At 33.9% G+C, this 26,536-nt stretch overlaps 1 protein-coding gene across 1 annotated transcript in view; it reads left to right on the top strand.

The window, feature by feature from the left end:
* Nucleotides 1-2,414: 2,414 nt before the first annotated feature.
* LOC120337116 (fibrocystin-L-like) overlaps nucleotides 2,415-26,536 on the top strand; it is a 65,065-nt gene continuing 40,943 nt past the window's right edge. The window contains exons 1-43 of the mRNA XM_078116733.1: nucleotides 2,415-2,675; nucleotides 3,033-3,177; nucleotides 3,504-3,615; nucleotides 4,378-4,565; nucleotides 6,304-6,428; nucleotides 6,523-6,636; nucleotides 6,939-7,142; nucleotides 7,357-7,521; nucleotides 7,988-8,088; nucleotides 8,402-8,483; nucleotides 8,628-8,794; nucleotides 10,619-10,771; nucleotides 11,077-11,203; nucleotides 11,569-11,692; nucleotides 12,243-12,420; nucleotides 12,760-12,882; nucleotides 13,296-13,454; nucleotides 13,798-13,939; nucleotides 14,558-14,700; nucleotides 14,781-14,955; nucleotides 15,399-15,556; nucleotides 15,789-15,914; nucleotides 16,062-16,167; nucleotides 16,473-16,609; nucleotides 16,726-16,873; nucleotides 17,379-17,522; nucleotides 18,072-18,182; nucleotides 18,474-18,666; nucleotides 19,008-19,137; nucleotides 19,623-19,737; nucleotides 19,853-20,047; nucleotides 20,684-20,860; nucleotides 21,495-21,671; nucleotides 22,047-22,201; nucleotides 22,788-22,932; nucleotides 23,239-23,386; nucleotides 23,724-23,890; nucleotides 24,208-24,355; nucleotides 24,686-24,842; nucleotides 25,144-25,285; nucleotides 25,493-25,602; nucleotides 25,768-25,900; nucleotides 26,315-26,467. Of these exons, the coding sequence (XP_077972859.1) occupies nucleotides 2,522-2,675; nucleotides 3,033-3,177; nucleotides 3,504-3,615; nucleotides 4,378-4,565; nucleotides 6,304-6,428; nucleotides 6,523-6,636; nucleotides 6,939-7,142; nucleotides 7,357-7,521; nucleotides 7,988-8,088; nucleotides 8,402-8,483; nucleotides 8,628-8,794; nucleotides 10,619-10,771; nucleotides 11,077-11,203; nucleotides 11,569-11,692; nucleotides 12,243-12,420; nucleotides 12,760-12,882; nucleotides 13,296-13,454; nucleotides 13,798-13,939; nucleotides 14,558-14,700; nucleotides 14,781-14,955; nucleotides 15,399-15,556; nucleotides 15,789-15,914; nucleotides 16,062-16,167; nucleotides 16,473-16,609; nucleotides 16,726-16,873; nucleotides 17,379-17,522; nucleotides 18,072-18,182; nucleotides 18,474-18,666; nucleotides 19,008-19,137; nucleotides 19,623-19,737; nucleotides 19,853-20,047; nucleotides 20,684-20,860; nucleotides 21,495-21,671; nucleotides 22,047-22,201; nucleotides 22,788-22,932; nucleotides 23,239-23,386; nucleotides 23,724-23,890; nucleotides 24,208-24,355; nucleotides 24,686-24,842; nucleotides 25,144-25,285; nucleotides 25,493-25,602; nucleotides 25,768-25,900; nucleotides 26,315-26,467 (6,256 nt within the window). The 5' untranslated portion in view covers nucleotides 2,415-2,521. The remainder of the gene's footprint in view (nucleotides 2,676-3,032; nucleotides 3,178-3,503; nucleotides 3,616-4,377; nucleotides 4,566-6,303; nucleotides 6,429-6,522; nucleotides 6,637-6,938; nucleotides 7,143-7,356; nucleotides 7,522-7,987; nucleotides 8,089-8,401; nucleotides 8,484-8,627; nucleotides 8,795-10,618; nucleotides 10,772-11,076; nucleotides 11,204-11,568; nucleotides 11,693-12,242; nucleotides 12,421-12,759; nucleotides 12,883-13,295; nucleotides 13,455-13,797; nucleotides 13,940-14,557; nucleotides 14,701-14,780; nucleotides 14,956-15,398; nucleotides 15,557-15,788; nucleotides 15,915-16,061; nucleotides 16,168-16,472; nucleotides 16,610-16,725; nucleotides 16,874-17,378; nucleotides 17,523-18,071; nucleotides 18,183-18,473; nucleotides 18,667-19,007; nucleotides 19,138-19,622; nucleotides 19,738-19,852; nucleotides 20,048-20,683; nucleotides 20,861-21,494; nucleotides 21,672-22,046; nucleotides 22,202-22,787; nucleotides 22,933-23,238; nucleotides 23,387-23,723; nucleotides 23,891-24,207; nucleotides 24,356-24,685; nucleotides 24,843-25,143; nucleotides 25,286-25,492; nucleotides 25,603-25,767; nucleotides 25,901-26,314; nucleotides 26,468-26,536) is intronic.

The raw sequence follows: 26,536 nt of genomic DNA, 5'->3' as shown, positions 1-26,536 counted from the left end.
TTTTGTCACGAATTTGATTTAAATTTGATGTACAAAATAAAGCAAGACAATTTGGTATTGCATGATATTATGAACAACAATATATTTTTAAATCATCAAGTTTTGTATCTGTGATATAGAAACTGTGCCATGTTGGAAGAGGGCTAAGCAATAATCACAACACATAAAAGCATAGTAACATTAGCAAAGGTATCAGACCATTATTTGTTAGCATTGAATTCGATACCGGCAACAATCGACGCTCAATCCAACTTCCGTGCTAGAGTTATATTAGTAATCAGTACGTTCTGCTTACTGTCGCGTGATGACAATTTTATAGACTATTATGTTGACAGTTGCTCGCCCCATCCAGAGCAGGTACAATTAGGAATAATAGTTCAATTATGACGCCTATTTTTATTCCTAATTCATTTCTCCCAGTGAGCTCTGAATTACATGATTGCAATTGATAGTACGGTTAGACAAAGTCTTGAACGAAGCATAAGCGAAGTAAAATGGATTCGCGACAAAAATGAAGATAGAAGCTTGAGAATTTCGAAACCAAATTTGAGTGATTAAGCGTCATAAAGGGATATGCAAAGATTGTCGTCATTATGTTTTCGTTTGATGGTATATGAAGAAATCTGGCGCATTAAATTGCACAAAATAAAAAGTTGAAGGAAAGCAATTCAGCATTCGTAAATTGGATGCAAGCACATCAAAAATTAGAAAAATTGTTAACTGTAACATTTGACGAGTTCATTTCCTTAAAAGGTGAAAGGTGACGTCAATTTGACGAAGCATTAACAAAAGCATAACAATCAGCAATTATGTTTTGAACTGTAATTTGCCAAATGCGAGCTATTTTGAGATTCTATTTCATAAGAGAAAAGTTCGTGTTTGACATTCTTTTAAAAAAGAATATGACGTCACAATGTTATGTTATTAGCAGACTAATAGTTTCACTTTGAAAATAAAGAACACGTGTATGTAAATTTGTGACTAAATTGCATTGGCCGAACGTGACATATCTCTAAACTATGTATAGTTCACAGAATTTACGTTATAATTTTTGCATCCAATTGTTAACAAATAATCGCATTGGTGACAAAATGTCTGATGATGATAATGGAGTTTGTGTTTCATAAAAAATATCATTAATAAATAATGAGTATATTCCTATCTATAAAAGTTTTCACATTTAATACAAAAAGCGTTGAAATGACACTGTATAGTTATATTTTTTCCATGTAAGTACCAAGCGTAATATTTATTTCGCGAATATATATCATACATGGTATAGTCACAAGTCAGGAAAAACAATATCTTAACCCAAAGTTGAATAAACGTGAAAGTAAAGTTAAAAAACACATTTTTGACAAGGTGTTACGTAATATTCGAACTGTAGCCTACTTTATTGTGTATACCAAAAGAAAAAAATAGGAATATAAAACTGTTCAAGTATTTGTTCACAGGATGGAAATAGGACCTCCATTTTGTGAGATAGTCGGAAGAGTAAGGGAGTTCCAAATGTCGAGAGATAGGAAGGTTTAAAAATATTCCGTTTCAATCGGGGTAGATTACTTCTTCAAGGCAAAAGACTAAATTGATTGTCCCCAATAACATAATTAATCAATTGAGATTCTGTGAGATCGACTACTCACCCTTTTTCTGTATTTTGCGCGTGTTAATTTGTATGTGTATTATAATGCAAGAATGATATACCAATGGAGAAAACACTTAGAATTGATACTATTGCTTTGCGTTCCACACTGTTGCGGTGATATTTCGAATAACACTACTGTACTCTGGTTGCGATTGGAATTTCTTAATGAGTGGAGTATCTTGGTTTGACCGACAAGATTGGATTAACTATGCTGATCTCTGAAAGATTTTGGTCCATTCAAAAATATTTAGCAGAATTGTGGAATCATTAAATAAAAAAATGTTTTGTCGTTAAAGAGTGAGGTTGTTTTGATCAAATTGTGTGTGAATCCGTTTGTACTCCAAGACTTCCAATTAAAATGCTAATGATGTGAAAATAATCCACTTCTATTATGTTTTACACGATGATTCATGAAAACGTAGCATTCGGTAAATACTCTATGCACTTTAATTGTTGTGCACCTTGTGAAAATTTGATCAAACAAACAGAGGATATATACAATATTGTATGAGCTTTGCGATTTGAAATATTCTCATTTAAGATAATGAGACAACAACGGAATAATATGAGCATTGTTAAAAATGGCGGATGTATAAAAACAACAAGCTTTCATATCGATTTTAAACAGCTTGAACAGTTCAAACAGTTTTAAAATATTTTTATTTGTTGTAATTTAGTAAGAAAAACCTAAAAATTGGCACAAGGTTCTCGTTCGGATAAGGTATATTTTGTCTTACGAAAGGTCACACATGTTTATTTTTTAGCATCTATTTACTCGACGTTTAAAAATTTGTAACAAAGATTAGAAAAAGCATTTAAGTATAGAAAAAGGAATTGTCAAATTCAATCTCATCTTCTCAAGAAGTAAGGGTGGATATGGCGCTAAGAAGAGCGTTCGTCTTGCCCATCTTTTTCGTGGCACTGATACTTGGCATTTATGCAGAGGAGCAAATACCACCTAAAATATTTTCTATTACTCCAAACGAAGGAAGCTATATGGGAGCAACTAGAGTATACATCAACGGTCAAGGTTACTATCTTGTTTTTTATGCACGTAACTTTGTTTTGGCTCATCATTTAGTTGTTTTGATTATATCTTTAGCAGATTATCGTTATTGGCAACAACTGATGGGATACATCGGCATTTGTATCGGTATAAGTCAAATTCAACCGATATTTCAAACTTTCAAAACCATATTTTTTTGTATCGTATGTCGTGTTTTGAAAGATCTGTAGGCTTTTCTACATGTATGTGAAGAGCTGAATTCACTTTCAAAGTTTCTTGTGTTTTTAAAATTCGGCCCATTCGATTCTGATATTTTTGATATAACTGATAAAACTATGCTCATTTTAGCATATATAATTATAAAAAATATTTTAATTGTAGGATTTTCTTCAAGCGGAAATTTTAACTCAGCTGCGAGCCAGGCAAAACTCGGAAACAAAGCCTATTTCCTGAGTGACTTCGAAACCGTGCCATGCGACGTGGAGAACGATGCCAGTCACGAGACCATGATTGTTTGTTACACACGGTAAGTTGAAGGCATTTGCTGTCAGCAGCATTATTTCACATGGCATATTTAGTTAACAGCGTTTCCTAATAGTATTCAAGATACAGTTTGAAGCCAGATAAGAGAGTGCATGGACTCTGGAGTCGTTTTCTAAATCTGTCATGTAACGGACGATGCGTAAGCCAAAATTTTGATTTTCCATGGTCCATGGGGGCGTGGGGTTGGTGATAGAATTCGAAATTTCCGATTTTGGGAGTCGAAATGAAACAGGATACGATATTACAATATTAACTTTTGCAATAAAATATCTTGTACATGAACCATAAATAATAATGTATATATTCCAGGCCAATGAGAAGAGATACCTGGTATTACATCCAAGTTGAAGTTGACGGTGTGCTTGTACCGTTCCGGGAGAATTGCAATAGGAATCCATGGAGCTGGAGATGTAGATTCGCTGTAAGGGCAAATAACAATTTTTTTGTTTTTTATTGGTTTATAATCTAACGAATTACCGCTTACTAGTAAACGAGCTCGTTTGGTTGTATAGGTTCTCGCTTCCGTAGGGAGCACTAAACACTGCCCAGTGTGTTCAGTACACGATGAAATGATGACTTTAGACAGCAGTGTTTTATTGGTATTGCATTCGGAGTCAGACTCATATCCTTCGAAGTCGGGCCAGTGTAAAATGCCGAATTGCTCGTATTTCAGACTTAATAATTGAAGTCAAGTTTTCCAACGAATAATGAAAAGCATTTAGTTAACTAAGCATTTACAGGATACAACTAGGGCGTGCATACTCTATATTTTTGTGATGAAAATTCGACTTCTTCTGAATTGAGAGCTGAAGTGGAAGTCTAATTTTTTTCCTAATCTGAAATGGAGAAACGGGGTCAGAGTTAAAGTAAAAAACAATTCAATCAAAAGTCGGAGCTGTAGTCGTTTTTGTCCAACGGCTCGGAGTTTGAAGTCCGTTGAAATTTTTTCCCGACTCCTAATTAACTTATAAAACTAACAGATCGAGAGTGTGATCTTAAAACAAAAAATGCCAGATATAGAAAATTCAAGGCTCTGCCTTAGAATATTACAAACCCAAGCTAAAGGAACACAGTTTTGAATTGAAATAAAAGACGTTCCATAGAAACATATTTTAAGCCGGATACAGATGTGAATAATACAGCAATTGAAATAAACCTTTTATTATTTGTGATCTCTATTCAGACGCGTTGGTATAAAACGCCATATTTGGACCAATGCTACGTCACACAAGACCAAGAAGAAGTCCCATATCCGATGCTAAAAGCTCATGCTCCCGGTGATTTAATAACTTGCAGAGGACGAATTTTTACGTCTATTTATGGCCCGAACAATCAAACTAATGAAAATGGTCGAGAAGTCTCTATTCGAAGGTACGGTTCATATCTTATTTTTGATTTTGATACCTGCAACTATTCGTGAACAATGGCGAAAATGTACGAAAAGACCTTGATTTACGTTTTTTGTATAAAAATCTATTTTATAAAATGTACAGGGTATTAACTTACGTAGCATATTCTGACAAAGAAAGTACAAAATACATATAAAAGTCAAGTTTATTTTTTCAATCCAGCAAAAATAACAAACGAAATTATGAAAAAAGTAAAATTGACACACATTTTTACTGGGAAAGGTAGTCGCTGGGGACTGATTATTAAGCAGCGACACCCAAGGTTTGACATCTAATTAAGTATGGAGTTGAAGTTTTTAGAACACTGTTATCTCTGGTGAATATGGCTTAGGCAGCTGAACTAAAAATATTATCCACTGACGCAGAGGTTGTACGAGATGTCCCCAGATAGCGAATCATGGTTTGTTTTGTTACATTATGTTTGAAACGACTTGAAATGATAAAACTTGCAGCTTGCATTCGCGAAAAAATTTCCCTTCATTAAACGGACGATTCTTTTTAGCGATGTTGTAGGCTACAATATAACTGGCCAATAACGTGGATTCACTTCCATTGGACATTTATTTAAACATGTTCATTTGACTTTTGTATGAATTTAGCAATAAATTAAATTTAAAAATACGCGCGTCAACTGATCAATTTGAAGAATGCTTCGTCTCATAATGGCGCTTGATGTTGTATTCCTTCAGAACTGGAATAGTTTTTGTCAAGGAGAACAAATCGCTGGAGTTTGATTCTTTTCAATAAAGAAATAAGAACGCTGCCTTTTTTTCAAAAAACGTCTGTTTTCAGTATCTAGTTTTCGTTTTTGTGACATCTTTAAGCGTTTTCAATATAGAGATGATAACTAAAATACTGCCGTACGTAATCCTAATACCGGTACTTATACACAGGATGCCGGTATAATTGAATTTTTATCATTATACCCGTGCTTAAATTGTGATGACGTAACAATTGGCGGCATCTACGACGCAAAATGAAGAACACATTTAAATTGTTAAACGTATTAGTATTTATTCACGATATAGCTTCACTAATGTTCGGCGGGCCATTTTAAACTTTCCTGCGGGCCGTAATTGGTCTGCGGGCCGCGGTTCGGGAAACCCCTGCTTTTGATAAATGTAAGGGTGCGTCCACTTAGTACGTTGAAACCAGAAGCGAAACCCTGACACCGAGCCACCATTCCACCGTACTTCACACATACGACGTATTGTCATTTATATACGAAATGCGCGTTGTGATAATTAACAAAAGCTAAACGACTTGTTCCGGAATACCCAAGAAGTATTAGAGTCATTCTGACCACAATAATTAGAAAAACGAACTTCAGTATATTCAAAAACATTTTCTGGCATATTTGTACACATCGATTCGAGGCCTAGGTTTCGCTTGTACTTGTCGTCGCGTCCATGGGCGCTCGGATTTGGCATTTAGATTTCACTCCAGTTTACAAATTTCATACGAGCGGACGCACCCTATAATGGCAACTTTTGTAAAATATTTGCTCCGAGCAGATGTGTGTAGTGATGCCGAAAAATTTATTCAAAGGAGAAATTTGAAGCCTCTTACATTCTGTACGGTAAAAAATTTATTTGGTACGATCTTTTTTCTTCGCGTAAACCTGGTTACAGATTGTTTATATTAATAATTATCGTGCACAAAAATAATTTTACTCTTTTTTTTTTAATTTTCATCACTAGAGTATATGCTGGTGGGAAAACGTGTGATCTTCTAAAAGAACCAGACGTATTTCACAATCTAAAATTATTCAACGATGACGGAGACGACGGTATATTCACATGTAAAACTAAAGGATCGTACGTCGGTAAGTTTAAGAAATGACTACGAGAATAATACTTATAAAATGGCGCGTACCCAACATGATGCAATTCCAATACAACGTGTTTATATACTTGTAGGAGCTCAAAACGTTAGCATAATGTTAACGGACGATTTTGGAAGAAACGATATTGATATAAATCAAATGAAAACAAATGGAAAAGACCAAGTCTACAATTTTCAAACATACGCGGGTGAGTTTTATATCTGTTAACAAATGTTCTATGAGCAAGAATTTTAAAAAGGAATTCAAAGTTTCTACAATATCCGTCATCGATATTCAATTTTCCAACACGCTTTTTTATGAAGTATGCATTGTCGATAGGCATCTTCTAGTTTTCTTTCTGTAATTCAGAATACCCATTGCGCGAAAAGGTACAGGTACTATTGGAATTAATGTTTACATACAACAACAAAAAATTATTCATACAAATTAGGCGAAGCTTTGTTGACTAATCATTTTTGGACCTAAAACAGATTTTGTAAATGTTCACAGAAATCACTAGTGTCTCACCTAAAGTGGGCAGCACAGAGGGTGGAACACGCGTAACAATTCAAGGAAAGAATTTCGATGACACTGATGAACCAATCACAGTTCTCATTGGGGGTGAACCTTGTGACGTTGTTGAAGGAACAATGACTAGCGACAAAGTTGAATGTATATCAAAAATACCTGGAACAGAAAAGGATTACTATATAGGTTTGTGGTGATATGTTTTTCCAAGATTAACAAATCCTAACAATAACATATACATGTACTAGCATATTTTTTCGGTACTTGAAGAATCATATTTTACTGAGATTGGGGACAAAGCTGTAATTGTATTTATTTTTATCTATTCGAATATTAGACTTCTTGAATTCACAACTTAGACGTATGCCAGCAATCTGTTAAAAAAAATTACAATTTTTAGGATCTCGGGGCGTCGTGTTGGAGACTTGGAATAAAACAACGGTAGATGATGAAATTACGCTTACACTTCTCAACAATGCTTCAAATTACGAAGGAATGAAACTCGTAGATAATACTGCATGGAAATGGAATACAACCAAAGATAATTTTGTGGCGAGATACACAGGTTAGAATAATTTTGAAACTATGGGAAATTTAGGCTGAAATCATTTGATTTTTAGGATACCTCTAAGTTCATCAACGCCATTTTAGTAATCAGCAAGATTCTGAATCTACTGAAATCGCTCGAAAACTTATTGACAGCACGCTGTATCGTAGCAACTCGAAAGAAATGTGGATGATTGTTGGTAATAAGTCGTCTCTCTCTCCACTGAGAACTCAGGTTATCGAACAAATCTCGATTTTTGTGAGAATTGCTCATACCTCCAACTTAACGAAGCTTTGTGAGCAGTATTATTTTGCAAGAAGAAATAGGAATGCTATCAAAATCAATAAATTTATTCGAAAATTGTTCAAACATTGTTGTATAGATCTTATATTGAATCTTAATTCAGGATTCTATAGTACGTTTTGCAGCCACAAACCGCTTGTTGAAATCCACTGTTTACAATGAATTTATATATTGTATTCAGGTGTTTTCGTAGCACCGCACACTGATCGTTATAAATTCAAGATTGCTTCTGACGACCACGGATCATTGTTCATGAATTGCGAAGGGAGCAAGAAAAATCTGGTATTTTATTTTCGAAAGGATTAATTACTAAATGTTTCTTTAATTAAATCTTTTCAAAAGTTGAGAGTGCCGTATTTGGCGGCTTGACTCGTGTTTTGATGTATGTTATTTTGTTATGAAGGAAGTAAACTATAATCACTGTGCAGTCACTTTGTCTTTGTGTTTGTCCTCGATTGGGACATAATTCAATTAATGCTTTTGGCTTGCTCTAGATTAAAGCTCAAAATGTCTAAACACAACTTTTGTTAAAATTAATATTCTGATTCATTAGTTTTGTAGTTGGAGCTGTAATTTTTTAATTCTTGTTTTACAGACGAAAGTTGCTTATAGCAATTCAGCTACTTCATCTTTTAGTGGTCATGGCCAATCTTCGGATTGGATGCAACTGACGAAAGGTAGTTTTCATACCTCTCTTTCATTTTAGATTGTTTTTTGAACACTTTTGAAGAATAAAATTGTTCAAATTTGAAAATAATTGATTAAAAATACAACTTCGTGTCATTATAGTGATCGTGTCAATAACAGCAATGTTTACTCAGGTCAACAATGTTACTTTGTGAGTACCAATCGTGAGTACGGAGGTGCAGCACATTTATATGTCGCTGTGTTAAGAGCTACAACAACACTGACAAAAACTCAATCTATTGACGCCAAAAACGAAGTTCAGATTATAGATTTCTCAGCAAAATTCCTGAAAGAAAAACAGGTTTGATTTTCGTTGAAAATATATTCACAAATGAGAAATAATTAAACTTGAAACTATCACCAAATTCTTCATTTTTCACGATAGATTTTATGAATTTTTATATTGCTTATTTTTAAGTTTAAAGCTGATGATCAATCATTATTATCAATAGAAAATTTTCAAAAATTTTCAATATGATTACTTTAATATTCCACTACTATACAATGTGAATGCGTGAAGACCAATATATAAATCAATTGTTGAAACTAGTTGGGCCACATGTTGGTTCCAGATGGGTTCGAATAAAAGATTTTATCCTAAGATTTTTGATTTTTACTTGTCAAAAGTTGTCTAGCTTATTAGAAAAAAATACTACAATGACAAACAAATATAACAAAAGCCTTTTAACGCTATATCATTCAATTTAATTCAAGCCAAATCAAAATGGGACCGTGTTATTAGAGCAAGTATGTATATATGTGTGTCGTCGTTTAATTAACAGAGTCATGTAATTATTTTGTTGCTATATGTTAACCAGTATCTTTTCAAATCCTATATTTGTGGAAAGAACAATACTTAAATACAAAGGTATCGGTAAAATAATAAATAAACCCAGTTTATTGAAAAGATCGGTGAATACACGCGAAGACATCCCCTGTGATGACGCAATACACACACAGAACCAGCTCAATTCGGAGGGGAAAATTAGACCCGTGAGACTCAAGTGAAAATCATATTAAAATGTAAAAAAAACTTCTGTACGCTGTTGTCATATTTGAGTATTGGTGGAATTTAAGTCCTATTCAAAATCGATTAGTCGTGCAGTTGCGGAGAAAAGCAATTTTTCAGAATAAAAACTCTGATTGCAACAAAAACAACAATTATGCAGATTGTTCCATGAGTCTAATTCTTGTCAAATGAGAATTGATAATTGTACGGCAGAGATAGTTATATTTACAATTGGCCTGCATTTAACAGGCATCTGATGCTCAACTCCGTATGTAGTATTCGATCAAACGAAATAATATAGTGATATAATGTCAAAGTCAAATATAGTGTAGTGCGACAGATTTCAACTAGATTTAATGAATGATGAATAAATATTATTTAACTGTTTTATCTGATTTTTTATCAGCAAAACCATACAACTATAATACAAGTAAGAAAGTGTTTGTATGTGTATGTAATCGTAACCGTATACCTAATTGTGAATATCGCTCAAAAATACAGAGCACATGGTTCAATCGTATACTGTAATACAACCTCTTTTAGCTAAATGTTATCAAAAACGGTGAAATAGTTCTAAGCAAGGCTATTTTTTTAATCATTTAATTTCCTGCTTTCAAGTAACCCCCAAAAATCAATGTTCAAAAAGGTATTTGAAGCAGCGAATAATATTTCAGGTCCAATAATATAGAAATAAAATATTCAAGGGGGCGACTTGTTGTTTCAATTAGATATTGTTTTTTGTATTCCAACTGTATCTGTTGTTTCCTAACAATTTGCTTCGTTTTTGAATGTCGCTAACTCTAACATAATTTTTCTTATTATACTCCGTTATGCTTTCAAGACTAGTCAGTGTTGAAAAGCAATTGAGAAACTGAGTAAACATATAAAAAGGCATTCATATAATTGAGACACGTGTGGAATAAGTGCGAGACACGTAAGGCACGTGTTGGGAAAGTGGGAGAAGTATTGTGCAGGCCGGACACAGAGAAACTCAATATTATTGAGATACCCGGTATATTATCTGCGACAATCGTCAATTTGTATATCTCTCAAAAGACAGTATACATTTACTAATATAAGTGAAAATATTAAGAAAAAATCATCTTTTTGCTGCAGAATATCAACTTCACCTCGTGGTCTAGGCAGGCCGGGGCTATTGAAGTTCAGGAAGTTACTGTTTCTCATTCTTGTTTCAATACTGGAACTTGTCAGAATATTGGTTACAGACTGATATATGAAGGAGTCAAAACACTCTTCATACAAGCAGATGTAAGTTTTCATTTTTCATTTGGATTTCGATTGAAAAAACGGTAATTGGGATAGATTTGAAATATTTTGTAGGATCCGAGAAAGTTTGAAAAATAGGAACAAATTATCAGAATATATAAGTGACAACCTAAAATCATAAGTAGAAATATAAAAAAGGGCTTATTACTCGTTGCTTATGTATATTCTAGCAATCTTGAGATACTGGGGCATGAGATAGAATGTTTAGGCCGATAATAATTAGACAATCTGTTTTCAATCAACGCTTTTGATTAATTTTGATTGCGTGTTACTTTTTTTCATTACAGGCTTCTGCGTCATCTGTCCGAACCCATTTACTCAACATTTTTGCTCTGAAAGACGAAAACATCGCTGTGTCGGTTGCAACATCTAGTGGTCAGAGAAAATACACGGTTGAGTTTAGACAAAAAAGAGGTAAAATAAAAAGATGCTCGAGTTGTTTTATTAGTTCGAATTTTTAGGACTGTATGTTCTAAGCTTTGTGATCTTCTTGATTTATGATAGAACACATTAATCTGAAATACTAATACTTCCGACTTGATTGATTGAAGGAGGAATTAATCGTATGGTTAACCACGGCCTCTCGTTGGCTGCTAGACAGTTAATCCTTCCCTATGCATACCCCTTGAGTTCGAAGAAGTTGTGCATTATCTTAGCACATGTATGTACTCGCGATCTAATGAAGGGTAGTTAGTCATGGGTAAGAAATTGTAATATTATCAATATCAACATGTAACAACTCCCCATTTTTTCCTTATTACAAAAACTTCTTCATGCAGGTGACTATGCTACCTTAGGCTATGAAAAATATCCGTCCAACGTTCAAGGATTATCTGTTTCTATCAGCGAGAAAACGAAGGGTGTTTCAGAAAGAAAGTCTTTCAAATTAAGACTTGGTGGAAGGTAAGGCTATGACAAACTTTTCTTTGGATTCTTCGAAATCTTTGCCGACTTTTATACGATTTTACATTTCTGCATGTTGTTACTTGTTTTCTGAGAATTCTGAGAAGTAGGGGTGAAGAATAGTTGCGCCAAGACCGAATAGTTGCGCCAAGACAAAAACATTTAAAATTGAATCAGTGATTTATAGGTGATAGCAGTGATAGCAGCACTAATATCAGCATATTCTATATTGGGGATGGCGAGGCACTGATCACTTTATGGCTCATGCTTCATGGGGACTTGAATTGAATATCTATGACTCACCGTCACAAAAAAAAAACATTTTCACAAGAAAAATATAATTTTTGACCTATCCATCAGAAATGTTCGCCACCTCTGATCTATATCGCCACAAATGTACCGACGTATGATGTTCCATCTATTTTTTTGGTTCTGATTTAATAAAATATAAATTGAAAGTAAATTACATTCACCACTCAAAATTCAAATGCAATCAGAATTGAATAATTCAACTGCCAAATGTGTTATATTTATATGCCGGTTTGAACAGAATGACCGCGGCCATTGCGGAAAATGCTGATGTTGAAGCTTTGGATACAGCACTAGAAGCGACAAGATCTGCCTATTGTCCTCCATTCCTTCTCCCTGATTTACGACAATCATCTGTCATTACAACTCGAGATTTTGAGACTGCAAAATATGGCGACCAATGGGGAAGTAGAAAGCAGGTATGTGTTGCAAAATAAACAATGAAAAAAGATGAGCGGTGGAACCACAGGAAACACCCATAATAAATAAACACCCATAATTATGGAATAATAGTGCATATTAAATTAATTAGGAATATAGAAAGACAAATAGTCCTTGTCAATATTTTCTGGAAATGGTATCAAGTGTTCTTCAAATGATTCAGTTACAACCATTGGTTCAAATCAATATATGTGTATCATATATTCGAGCCTATCAGTCGAATTACATTTTGCAATTTGAATCCCGGGTCTATGAATGAGAGAATTTACGGAAGAACACAATATTTTTGTTGCTTTATATCTGACAATTTCATTTAGGATTCCGAAGCGTTTTGTGGAACTACATCTCTAATGAATCCTGATATCATATATCGCGCAGGAAGAACGTCAGATGATCCTGAAACAAGACACAAAGCATTTGATGCCGTGCAAAATAGATGGGTATGGGACCTCCTGTAGTATGCGCACCAAGATGGCGCACAACCTGATATAATTAATTATATCAGTGTCAAGACATATTTGCATTCTAAAACTCGGTTTGAATCCAAAGTCGAATTATTTTTTTAAATATCAGCCAAGAACACGGCGGCTTCTTGAATTAAAATTGCAGATGACGTCAATAATAAATCATGAAATCACCTTATAATGTAGAATATATGGAATCAAATCCGTATTACCGGTGCTGTTATTTTGATACCTAACATTGTCGACGTTGGTAAGCAATGGCATGTTAAAATTTACAACATACCGTAACACAACAATAAATTAAACAAACACGACAGGTTTATATTATATAAAATCCTACATTTTCAAATTTGTATTTTACCACAAATTCAAAACAACCCATTTTGCAGTTATGTCTTGCTCACCGTGGTCGCATGTCGGATAGGATGGATCTCACAGGAACTTTCAGAGGAAATGGAAAAACTCAAACTACAACTCACATTGTGACGTCACCTCTAGTAACACACGATACAGAATGGAGATATTCATGCATAGATTTAATCTCAGAGGTTTGTAATTATAAATTCTATGTTATATTCCTCCGAAGGGATAATATTTGTTGTCCACACTACAACTTGAGCTACATTTTGACGTATTCCACCTACAAAAACTCTTTAGCTGGAATTGAATTCTGCAAGTTTACTCGAACATGCGTCGTCAGGCGTTTGAGTAAGATTATACATCGCTAAATGTGCAGAAAAAAACATTGTATGTTATCACCACTTGAAATCAGATATATTTCTTCTTAACGATCCTATTGAAATTATGTATGTCTAAAACAGATTAAACAGTTTTTTTTTTAAACAGTTGAATGTCATGGTAAATTTACAAAATCAAACTAACATTTTACAGGCTCTTCATTCCCGTTCTGATCTAACATACATCGACGAAGTTACTTTGACCATGGTTAAATTCTACAGACATTCCAGAGATTATAATTATTGGTTGGATGCGATCACAATCGGAAGTTCTAAAACAACTGATGATCTGGAAGGTACGATATGCAGTAAAAGCGGACAACTATTTCTTCTCAAACCTAGATTTTTTCTTAGTTTGCGTTTGATTCATTTCAACCAGTAATATAATTACCGGTTTTGTTATTTGGAAACACTATATAACGAATAATGCTTAAACTGAGATTAAGTGTAAAATTGATTTTTTCCTAGTTGTATATTAATTGTAAAGGATGTCGAAATTCAATAAATTTCATCCAAAAAGTTTTAAGAGATTTGTGTTTTTGTAAACAATTACCATCAATTTTGTAATGATATTCTATAATTTGTCAAATATAATCTTCTATAGTCGCAGCAAATGATATTCAGGCATATTTTTTTATTGGAAACGTCATCGACATGACTATCTTCGTTCTAAAATGAAATGAAAAGTCTAATAGAAATAAAATTTTCACCCATTGCACTAAAGAATCAATCTTATCTAGCTCAGTTAGATTTTTACTACAATAACGATATAAACGAAATTTTGCTAATTAACCTTTTTTCAAGTGGTCCTGAATTCAACGAGAGCACCATTACTTTTTAGGTTGGTATTTGTTGAAATTCATCAGAATCAAATATGCATTCGGTTATCAATGTATAATATTTAATATTTTCAGGCGTTCTTGGAGTTCGTACACCTCCTGCTTTAGCGAATGGCGAACCACTGTCGAAAGTTACAATCAGAGAATCGACCGGAGATAGATCTTTCGAAATTGAGCTTGATACATATAACTGTGGAAACATGATTCCTCTCATATCGGTACATTTTGTCTCATCTACTGCATTTTCTCTATTAACACTACGTTTTTTTCTACTACATATTTTCTAAAATATTCACAGATAGCATTTATTTCTAATTCCGCTGCAACCAAAGACAAATTAACTCAAAGAGAAAGTAGTTGGGAAAGTGGAGTCAGTTTTATTGCCACAAGAATACAATCCGGAAGCTTTCCCATGTCCGGAAAATTTGATCTCACTGTGCATTTTCCTAATGGGAAATCTTACAATGTAACAGGTTTGAAAATTAAGAATTTGACTATTTATTGGTTTGGTAATTGGCACTGAAAAGAAAATTAGACAATTTTTAGTTTTTTGCAGTTCCTCTGTCGTTTAAAATCATAACTATCACAACTGGAACGCAAAGAACAGTATGTCAGACTGAAAGTTAATTTTGTTTATGAAATAATTCGTCCATCATTTCACTCATCCTGGTTCATACGTTGAGTGTGATCACCACAAAAGTTTAACAACCGGATTCCATGCCATTGCTCTCCATTGTAAAACCGGAACATGGGCGCAACCCAGAGGCCTCGATATTCACTACTTTTAATTACATACGGTCGTAACCCTAAATTGAATATTTCGAGCCAAATTAGCCATTAAATTATAAAAAAGTAATTTATAAGTAGTAGTAAAGTATATATAATAAGAAATGATTGGAAAGATATTCTGTTCTAGAAATTCCGGTCGATCTACCTGTGACTAAATTTGAAGAGCTCCTCGAAAATGAGGTTCCTGGATTTGGTCAAGCGAATGTGTGGAGAGGAGGAAGTTGCCATGCTAGAGATTATGGAATTGAATGGCTGACTAACGGAGGGGATAAACCATTAATGGAGGTAATGCATTGCTTCTTCTAGATCGCCTTCTCGTAAAAATTCTACAATTTAACACAAAGTAGCCTATGAAACATTTTATTAATACTTTCAAAGCACACCCTAGAAAATTAAGCAAATCTAAAATTGAGACTGAACTTTTTTGAAGCGATTAAATAGATATTTTCCCTTATCTTTTTAATATATGTTTCTAGTTGATACGATTGAACAAAAATTAATTAATTAAATTTTTTAGTTACGAATGGAAGAGATAGAAGGTGCATCTGATATCACCGGTAGAATATGGACCTCACAAGATGGCGGGATTTTCCACAACCCAATGACAGGAGATATGCTTAGAATCGCTTACGATAAACCTCAGGTTGGCGACAACAATATTATGCTTTTGAATTTGTCATTTTTGGTATTGTTCTGCAACACATTGTTTTTCACAACGAGATTAGTAAAACTATTTATTATTAGTTTGCTGAAATATTTTAAATTTTTTTTTTTAAACTAATTTTTTCAGGTAGAAGTATTTATCAACGGGTATCCGTCCAAATGTATCGGAAATTGTGAATTTACGACATCGGTTGATTCAACACCAATAGTTAATTCAATGTCTCCGTCGTCAGGTAACAGTGTCTGATATAAAATCTACCATCAATACTGATGCACTACTTTTATTTGTTACCAGATATAAATATTTCTAAATCTGTGCTTGCAACAGTGCAGTACAATAATCTAAAATTAAATTATGCGTGTGCTATTGAAGTTTACATACATAAACGTATTTCCAGCTATGCCAATAAATTGCTAGTTAATAAACAGTCTTTTCTCCAAAACACATAACGGTTGCTGACAGAGTTATTTAAATATATATGTTATGGTTAAAAAGGTATTGTAGATTATGAATAGTAAAACGTTCAAATATTCACAGGTTCTTCACACGCATCTACATCAATCACAATTACTGGAACAAACTTAGCTGCAATATCTGGAGGAAATACCACAGTCAAAGTTGGCGAAGCGGATTGTTCTGTCACAACAAATACAGATACTCAAGTCGTTTGTGCTGTAAGAAAATTTTGAATATTTCTGTAATTACAAATATTCGCTCTAATTATACGACTACGTTGTCTTAGAAATTTTGATACCCATAAATGTAAGAATGAATATCATCCTATTTTCAGCTCGGAGATGGTGCTCTTGGAACATATGATGTAGTTCTTTCTGTTGGAGGTAAAGGTTTCGCCAAGAAACAAAATGAAAATGTGTCATTGGCATTTACCGTATCAGGAGGAGTGGGAACCATAAGCCCATCCAGTGGATTCTCTACTGGTAATTCATAGTTCAATTCAATCAGGTTACATTTGTACTTGTACTATATCTGTAGCCTACATTTGTACCTTTTTAAAGGTACAATTCCACGTTATCCAATCGCTATTTAAAGCAATTACCCAGCGCGAATGAACACAGATGCACCTATCTGTTCTGTGAGATTTTCAGTGAAATCCAAACCCAATCTGGTTCACGATCGATTATTCAGTCTTGAGATTCAGAACTTCTGTCGCGCAAACGGGGGTCGGCATAATAAATATCACCACCGTTTCATTCAAACGTCGCCAAAATGATATGAGGTACTAATGTCTAACAATAGCAATTCATTTCATAATGAATCATTTCACTGGGTAAGTTTATGGGACACGTATTGCTAAATTGTTGTTTTTGTAACGATTGTTGTTGTTAAAAATGGGAGTGGTCATTTAACATTCGACCTTAGCGTTTATATATATTTGAGACCTCTCTCCGTTATTACAGTACAAAAATTTTACCATATATTCAGGTGGAACTGATGTCAGTATCACAGGATACGGGTTTTCTGCAACAACCACATTTACATTTGTCAATAAACCTTGTGTTGTAAAAAGTGTAACCGCGGTTAAAGTTGTATGTACGACACCTAAAGCATCGGTATCGGTAACGGATGGTGAGTACAAAAAAAATTGCAAATTTTGTGTTGGACTGGATAAAAATTACCAGTGCGTTTCGAAAACTTGAGTAGTAAAAAATGAAAGTTTTGTTTCACAAGGAAATGTGTTATTGTTTTTTTCCGATTTGTGACATTTTTTGAGATGAATGGTTATATTTATTCAGTATTTATTCAATGTTCCGAGTAGAGTTTAGTCCTCTGTGCCTTTTAGTTTTGATCCTCTTTGTTCCACATACCTTGTGAATACTAGCAAATTATCCATAAATTACAAAATTGTATCGTACTATACCCATAGGCGGGGTTAGAACTCAATGTCAACAATTCGCTATGAATTATTCAAGAGTTTTGCTGATGTGCATCAAGCATTTTAAATCAATTAGTATAGTTATCTTCACTCTTGCTACAATATTATTTCGATATCAGATCAATAGTACAGAAGAACAGTCAATAATATGCAATAGTTATATTTAACGCCTAGTTAAGCGTCAATCCATTTATGTTTTCTTCAAATATTTTTTGTCCATTTTTACAAAAAATTTTCTACAGTAAAAATCACGGTTCAAGATGGATCAGTTATTTTAGGATCACTCACCTATAAGTATGTAAATACGGACGCAATTGTTACCAGCATTTCACCTACAACCTCAACATTGACTGGTAATTATATATATATATATATATTCTCATATTATATATATACAGACATTAAACAAAGTACTTTAAATGCAATGCTTTTTAATTTTGCGAATACTTTCCCGAACAACACTAAATAACATTCACTGGATATTGGTTTTGTTCAACTTTTATGTCGGAAAATTGTATTTCTTTCTATGAAATGAAAAATAAAGTTGTATTTGCACTTAATTCTCAATAAAAACTATCATTTCAAAGTGAATAAATATAAAAAAATGTAACTCGATAAAATTATATCTGCATTCTATACTCTAGGAGGTGGTAATCTAACAATAAGTGGAACCAACCTTGGTAGCAGCGCGGAAATGGCCACAGTTTTGATTGCTGGAAAATCATGTACTGTTTCTGTATGGTCCTCGACGAAAATCTCATGTACATTACCACATGCTCCACCCGGACAATATCAAGTCTTTGTGGTCATCAAAGGAGAAGGATATGCTGACACAAGGTGGGAATATCACGCTTTGTTGCTGAAATATAAATTGACCACTGCGTTTAGATTTAATGGATGTTTCCCCGATCTTTAACCCCAGAAAACTATTTTTTTGCCATCGGAAAATTGGCTGTTTTTTAATGAGGTAGCAAAGTTTCAGTTTGGTTTCTAAGTACAAGATTACATATTACAAGATTAGGAAAATTGATAACGAAAATAAATATACTCCTAAATTTATTTGTGTGACAGAAGTCGCGGAAGACCTTGCTAGATTTCGATCAAAAATTTGCTTCACGGGTAATTAAAAATTCTGAATCTTCACGAATTTTCTATGAGTTGTTGATATATTTTTACAGTGTTAACAGCATTCCTCCAGTGAATTACAAACTAGAAGTTACCAGTATGTCGCCAAATACAGGATCAAACAGTGGTGGAACAAAAGTAACTATAAATGGTAATGGATTCACTAACGAGATTACAACAGAGGTAAATAAATACCTGAAAATACTTCACGAGATACACATTAAATATTATACTTGGTATTGTAATTGTATATTCGGGTCAAAAATGGATGGAGATTATCCGTGGAAGATTACAAATTTAATACTTTCATGTCACGCTCTCAAAATACCTCCAACCGTTTAAATTCCGGAATGTACGCGGTATTATATTTCAAATAGTAGAAAAATTCTCGTTCCACATTGTGTACTCGAGTTATTACACTTTTGACTGTTGGGAGTGGGCGTTAGATCGGACCTTATGTTTTGCCCCTCGATGCCAACAGAGTAGAGCACAACAGTCTAACCACCAGGTTGAAGAATGTTGATTGTCATCGTAGCCATTGCATCATATACTTACAACAAAATACTATTGTGTTAAATTTCCTGGGATTTAACTTGATTTCAGGCTTACATAAACCAATATCTGTTATTTTGGTCATGGTATCCAATATGTCTATTTTTTGTAATCAGGTGAAACTTGGAGATTCGATTTGTAAAATTGAATCTATATCTGGAACTGAGATTGTTTGTACGTCTGGACGTGCGACTAAAACATACGTTGTTACGAATAATGGAACGCATGAAAGTTAGTAATTTTAACTATACTTTTTTTAATGGTTCTTGTACCTCCGGACAAGAATAAACTTTCTATTTTACTACCTATCATAGGTACTATTCAATTAATATTAACTTCAACTTAGGTTTGGGTCCAGGCTTCTCATGGGATCCTATGACGCTTGATATAAATGTTGGAGACACCGTAACCTGGAAATGGAAAATTGATGGAGCGCCAGGTGGATGGGAATATGGTGCCAGAGTTTTCACCACATCGTCAGCTGAAAGCGATGAATATGACGGAGTAACATTTGAATCAAATGCGGCCAAAAGTGCTGAAGGTAATTTGATTGCTTTTTTTGAATCTATTATGAAAATAAGAAAGTGAGTATGGATTTTATTCAAATTGTAACAATTTGAAATCGTGTGTAGGCCGGGACAAAATACATGGAAAGCAAAAGTAGGATGGAAGGTTAAATAATCGAGTAAGATGTTTTGAAAAAAATAAATTTGAAATGTGTCATTTACATTGTCAATAAAAAAATGGGCATAAATGCTGAGAGCTCATTTGTAAACAAAACATCACATGATCAGCTGATTGATTGATTCATAATTAGACTAAAGTCAATAAATGTAGTTCTAAAATGAGCATAAATCACCATGTTTCACATAAAATAACATCTTAAGTGAACAGCAAACAGAGCCGTTTTATGAAAGATTTGTTTTATTTTTAATGGGTAAAGTCGCCCTAACGTCTGTTTACATTTTATTGCTGCTGTAACTTAATTCCTTGAGATTGTGAATACGCATACGGTATGTAACTTGAAACATTTCAGAAATTTTAAAATGTTGTTTTCCCGCCTGGAAAGGTTTAGATGTACCCTCAAAATATAGCCACGTATTGTTATCCTTGGGCCACTCGGGAAAAGTAGATAATTGACAGTTTTTATGCAGGATCATCATTTTTATTCATGCAGGATCTTTCAGTTACACATTCAACAATGAAGGGAAGTTTTATTTATCAAGTGGAAAAGTTGATCATGATTTATGGGGAACCGTCATCATGAAAGGATCAGTTAACGTCATGTCGCCAAAGTCTTCAGACAATAAATTGAGCGTGAAAGTATCAAACCACGAGGCAAATTATTTGGAAGGTCAGTTGATAAATTTTCTCTACATGAATAAATTACGGTAAAAATTATAAGGGGCAATAATTCTAAACATAATAACTTTGCTGGTTGAAATACTTTCCTAAACAAGTATAAATATAAGCCACTAAACTTATTATATACTGTATCTTATATATGATGAAGTGAAATGTTTGTATTATTGATAATTACAAAATCAAGCTAAGCACAAACTCAAACGTATAAGATGAAATCATGTATTACCAAAGAGGAAGTCACCTGGATATGTTGTCCCCTACAACGTGCTGCCCGGGGTGGCTACCCCTGTGGCCCTCCCCAGACCAACCCCCGGGTCTAACGCTCTGGTCACTAGACCGTAAAGTTCACACCTACCTCAGATTAATGAAATTTGACATTGATTATCAATAGGCTCTAGAATTTTAGACATGCAACAGAGTGAGCAATTCCTAATCAGAAATGTTTTAAATAGCACTGTTGTTATAGTCATATTGATATTATTTTTCAAATCAAACTAGTTTATTAGCACGAAGCAACATAGCGGCGTGTCGATTCGTCTACACAAAAATCACAATCCTGTCGTGAAATAGAAAAATTTGAAAACAGCGATTTCGCATTCATAATGCTCTTTTCATCTTTTCAGTCAAAAGAAAAAAACGAGCAGCTTCTTCGTGCAGTGGTGAAGTAACATCAATAAGCGGATGCACACCTACCTCGAGTACCTCAAAATTTTCACTGAGCACAGATCCTTGTTATACTCCCACTATAACATCAGTTTCTCCCAACAACGGAACAACAGACAACACTATTACAATAAAAGGTTGTGTGACTTTTAACCGTAGCAATATTGTGTATCGGTGGTTATTACTTATCGATCTTGATCGGTACATATATATTTGTCTGTTTGTTTGTCTGTCTGTTAGACAGTTTCGTATGTTACGCGACATCTCACAAAATCGAGGTTGAATCTGCTCCAAATTTGCATGTGCATCCATCATATCTCGGACCAGAAGCCTATTAATTTTGGATGAATTATTTCGAAAAAATTTTCGGGAGATCGATAAGTCGGCGGTCTCCGATCGATATCTCATTTGTTCATTGCCAAGTTACCTAGAGCAAATTGTTTGGGGAGTACTATACAAATTGGTTATACCTGCTTAATGTTCAATAACTAAAATATTTATTGAATTTGTAGGATCGGGATTTGGTACTGAAAACTGCGCGAACAAGGTTTTGATAGCAAGTGGATATCCTGATGAATACGAATGCGAATTAATATCATCTACATCTACAACAATAAAATGCAAACCAAAACCTAGCGGCAACACATCCATCAATGTGGCTTATCATGTAAGTACATTTTCAAACATTAGATTTCAAATATTAAGTATTTGATGACACTGTTGCAGTTAAATTCGCACGTTTTTAGGACGGAAAAAGTTTTTAGACTAAGTTGCTCTGAAATCTCAGAGTTGAAATTTTGTCGTTTTGAAGGAATTGGGTCGGCGAGTTGAGAAAAAGTCGTATCTATATTTGATAGAAACAATATGAGAAAAAAATATACACACTTGCATGGGAATTACATGACTGTCAAAACTCAAATAACCTTGTCATTACGCTCTATTTTTTTTAAATTGTTGACAAAAAAAATTTTTGCCGATTATCTGGAATGCACATTAACGAGAAATATTTTTTCCATAATAAGGTAACAGCTTCCATAATAGAGTAACTTTGCCATCAAATATAACTCTCTCAATTTGTATTTGGTTTGGCAGATTTCGCCGTCAGCAAGCTATGAAATTCTTAGCATGTTGTCGACATATATAAACTAAATGTGTTTTTATAAGGATGCCAAAAACAAGACGAAATCCCTTTAATACCACTGCATAGTTTTTATGAACAATCAAATTTTATACTTCATGTTTCCATACCATAGGTAAAAGTAAACGTACAAAGTCTTGGAGATACGATTTCAACAATAAAATCAGACTCGCACAGAAGATTCACTCTACTTCCAAGTGTGAAGTCAGTTTCTCCAATTTCTGGTTCCCTCGGCGGCGGTGCATTGATCAATATTGAAGGTATGTTTTCTTATCCGTTTTCAATATTTTTCAATGGTTTTGTTTTGAAAACATCAAATTGCGACGTCATTTTTTATTTCATAGGAAGTTTAGAATTTTTGTTCAGCGCACTGACTTAGAAATAGAGCAATCTCACATTTGAAGTGAGTCCTGAACGATTTCTGAAAATTTTCTAAAGTACTGATAAACTTTTTAGAATGACAGGCTCAAGCAAATGATTCGAAGCAGTTTAATTCAATATATCCATAAAAACAGCTCAGTGGAAAAGAATTCTACATAATTGAAGTCTTTGACATTGTATTTCAGGTTCAGGATTTCCAACTCAGGCTAGTCAGATGATTGTAATGTTTAGTCAATATAATTGCATTGTACAAACATCTTCCTATTTCTTAATTCAATGTCTGAGTCCGATATCTTCAGTCGAAACAAAAGTCGAAGTTACTGTAACTATTAGGTATGATGTTCACTATATTACTATTGCACATCGATTATCAGACTGAATGAAAAAGCATGTATTTTTATTTAAAAACTCCCTTCAAATTGAGTAAATACACTTTTTATTATTGTGAAGCGCTTATAATCAAACAAGTATTTAATACGTAAGTTTATCGACACAAAGATTCGTATCGAGCTATCCCCCTGATGGTGTTCAACAATTCTTCAATGCACTTCATAACTTCAATTCGGTGATCAAAGACAACGGGCTTGGTTTAATATATATTTCCTCTGAATTTAATGAAAAAATGAAATTTGAAAATAAAATAATAAATAAAATAAAATGTATATCGTAGTGGACAAGCTGCTGAATGCATCGGAACATGTGAGTTTGAATACAAAAATAGCCTCACACCCACAATCACAGCAATTAACCCAACAAGTGTAACAGCGTCCGATACTGAATTAGTTTTTGATGGATCTTCTTTCAACTCGGACAATTCGAAAGTTCATGTGAAAGTCGGTAAGTAATATTACCTAGAATTGAAGTATATATTTGTGTTGGTAGAACAATATCTGCCCTGTCTCCGATGGTTCCTTTTGGCTTTCCATGTTCTAGGTATAGCTATAACCCAAGAGTCGGTCTGTCACAGACTAAAAGCCATATTTGGTAGTTGTCGAGTATGGGCCGTATGTACGGCCATAGATTTTATATGAAAGTCTCAACTAGGAAGGAAATTCATTATTTGACCATCTGTCGTGCCATTCACACCACGTTGTCTTCATTAATCAATAACCTTCTAAAATAGAGTAATCTTATAAAAACCTATAATTGTTTAGGATCTGAAACCTGTAACGTAACCTCTTCAACATCATCTAAAATAAAATGCAACATGGCCGAACTACCAGCTGGCAATCACGCAATATCTGTAAGTATAGATGGAAAAGGAAAAGCCAAACTTTCTGGAGTTCCAGCAACCATTTCGAGGTAAGTTATGACAAATTTGTTCATTATTTTGGTGGTGTTGTCTCCTACCATTTTTTCTTTTTCTCAAACCATTTTCACTTTTTCAACAACTTCTCTCTTTTTTGTAAGTCGCATGCAAATGCCATAGAATCTATAGATGGTAAGCGAATATGTATCACAACGCAACAAAACAGGACAATTCATCAATATCCTATATACCGACCTAATATACTCTCATGTACAATAGACTATTACGATAGATATTCTGCTTTTTCCCAGCTATATTCAATCAAATGATTCTGGCATGAAAGTTAGATTATGGCTTTCAATTAACCCTTTTTCATCTTTAAGTCCTCCTTTGATCACATCCATGGCACCATTGAACGGCAGTAAAGCGGGTGGCACAATGTTAACTTTTGTTGGTAACGGATTCAATTCTGATGTTGTTAGTGTAAAACTTTCAAACAAAGTGTGTGAAATCAACAAAGCAACGTTAACAAACTTCTGGGTAAGATATTTTGTTTCAAGAAATCATTTAAAACTGCTTGGACACATTGTATAATTTTTTATATGACTAGTAGTAAAGGCAGACTAAACCATGATTGTTTGTTCTTTACATACTGTTTTAGCATTGTATTTCAAAAATTTGAATAGCAAAACAGTGCTATTACTATGTACAATATCATTTGGTGTTTCCCATTTATGTTAGTATTTTTTTAAATTTCTGAAAATATGAAATTTTAATTAATGTCTTCCGACTTAACAAATAAAAACTATTGAATGTGTATACTATATATATTTATTATTAGATGGAATGCGAAACTCCTGTGCTCAGCGGATCAAGAACTCGCACAGTAGTGGTGACATCAAATGGTCAAACATATTCGAGTCTACAGTTTGAATATCATAACGATGTGACTCCGTCACTAACTTCTGTTTCTCCTGGCTCAGGTAGATCATTCGCTAGTCTTTGCTTTTGAGAATATAGGATTTCCTCAATTAATGCCCAGCTATGTTTTTAAAATCTGGAAAGTGACCGCAATTCTCATATGTTTTGTATCTTTCTCCTGGCGTGAACTGATCTATTAGTTTGAAATATGGGAGTGTAAGCCAACGTAATTCTTTGTAACTCATTACAATTTTCAAATGTACTTAAAGGCGATCCTGGAGATCAAGTAGAAATTAATGGAACAAAGCTGGAACCAAACAATACGAAAATATACGTAGGAACCGCTGAATGTACTAATGTTGTGGGAACTGAAACTTCGGTAAGGATCTTTGCAATAGTATTTATTTTGGCGTCAACATAATTTAACAACTTATTGTATGGTACTTATAAAATATCTGCTTCTTACAGGCAGTGTAAAGTGTGCTTTTGAATTCCATCTTAAATTTTTACAGATAACAAGCTATGGATTTTTTTTTAACTTCAGGTAACTTGTGTTCTGGGTGAACATGTCGGCGGGACTTATTCTGTTACTGCTAAGGTTGGAATTTTGGGAAATGCAACGTCATCACTTACGTTCAATTACACTTTTTCGATCTCCAGTGCAACTCCAGAACGAGGTTGTGTTATATGTCTAATTTGCCGTTTTCTTCCATAATATAAGTTAAGGTTAATTAAACTATTCATATATTAGTCATCCGAGCGTCTCGCAGCGGTCATTAGCAATGATTATGACCAATTTTTACGCCAGTTTTTTCGACTGTGTTCCTAACCAACCAATATGAAAGCTATATTTTAAGTAGTTATTTATGGCAATTGTTGAGATCCCACACAGTCCAACCGCACTTCTCAGTAACATCTTTTGTGATTGTAATATAAAATCATTACTCAAATTTCTACAAGAAAAATAGAATTTTTCAGTTGATAAGAACATGTATTCATTGATTCACTCCTGACATGAAAGACAAATAAAAAAAATTTGAATTTGTTTTTCTTTTATTGGTAAATATTGAAAAGTATTTTCTATTCGACAGGGAGCTTTGCCGGCGGAGATATTTTAACTGTGTCAGGTCGAGGATTCAGCAGTATGACTGAACTTCAAGTTTGCAACAGCACATGTGTACATAACGATGATACGCCAGGAACAAGCGCGAGTAGTGATCATATCTTATGTAAATTAGCAAGTGGTAAGTTATAAATTCCTTTCTAACTGAGTTTAACCACTGACTTTTCAAATAGAAGTTTTGTGTACTTAG

The sequence above is a fragment of the Styela clava genome, chromosome 10 (genome assembly GCF_964204865.1).
Source record: "Styela clava chromosome 10, kaStyClav1.hap1.2, whole genome shotgun sequence".
Lineage (NCBI taxonomy): Eukaryota > Metazoa > Chordata > Ascidiacea > Stolidobranchia > Styelidae > Styela > Styela clava.
The sequence above is the reverse complement of the archived record's forward strand: the minus strand, read 5'-3'. Positions and strand labels throughout refer to the sequence as shown.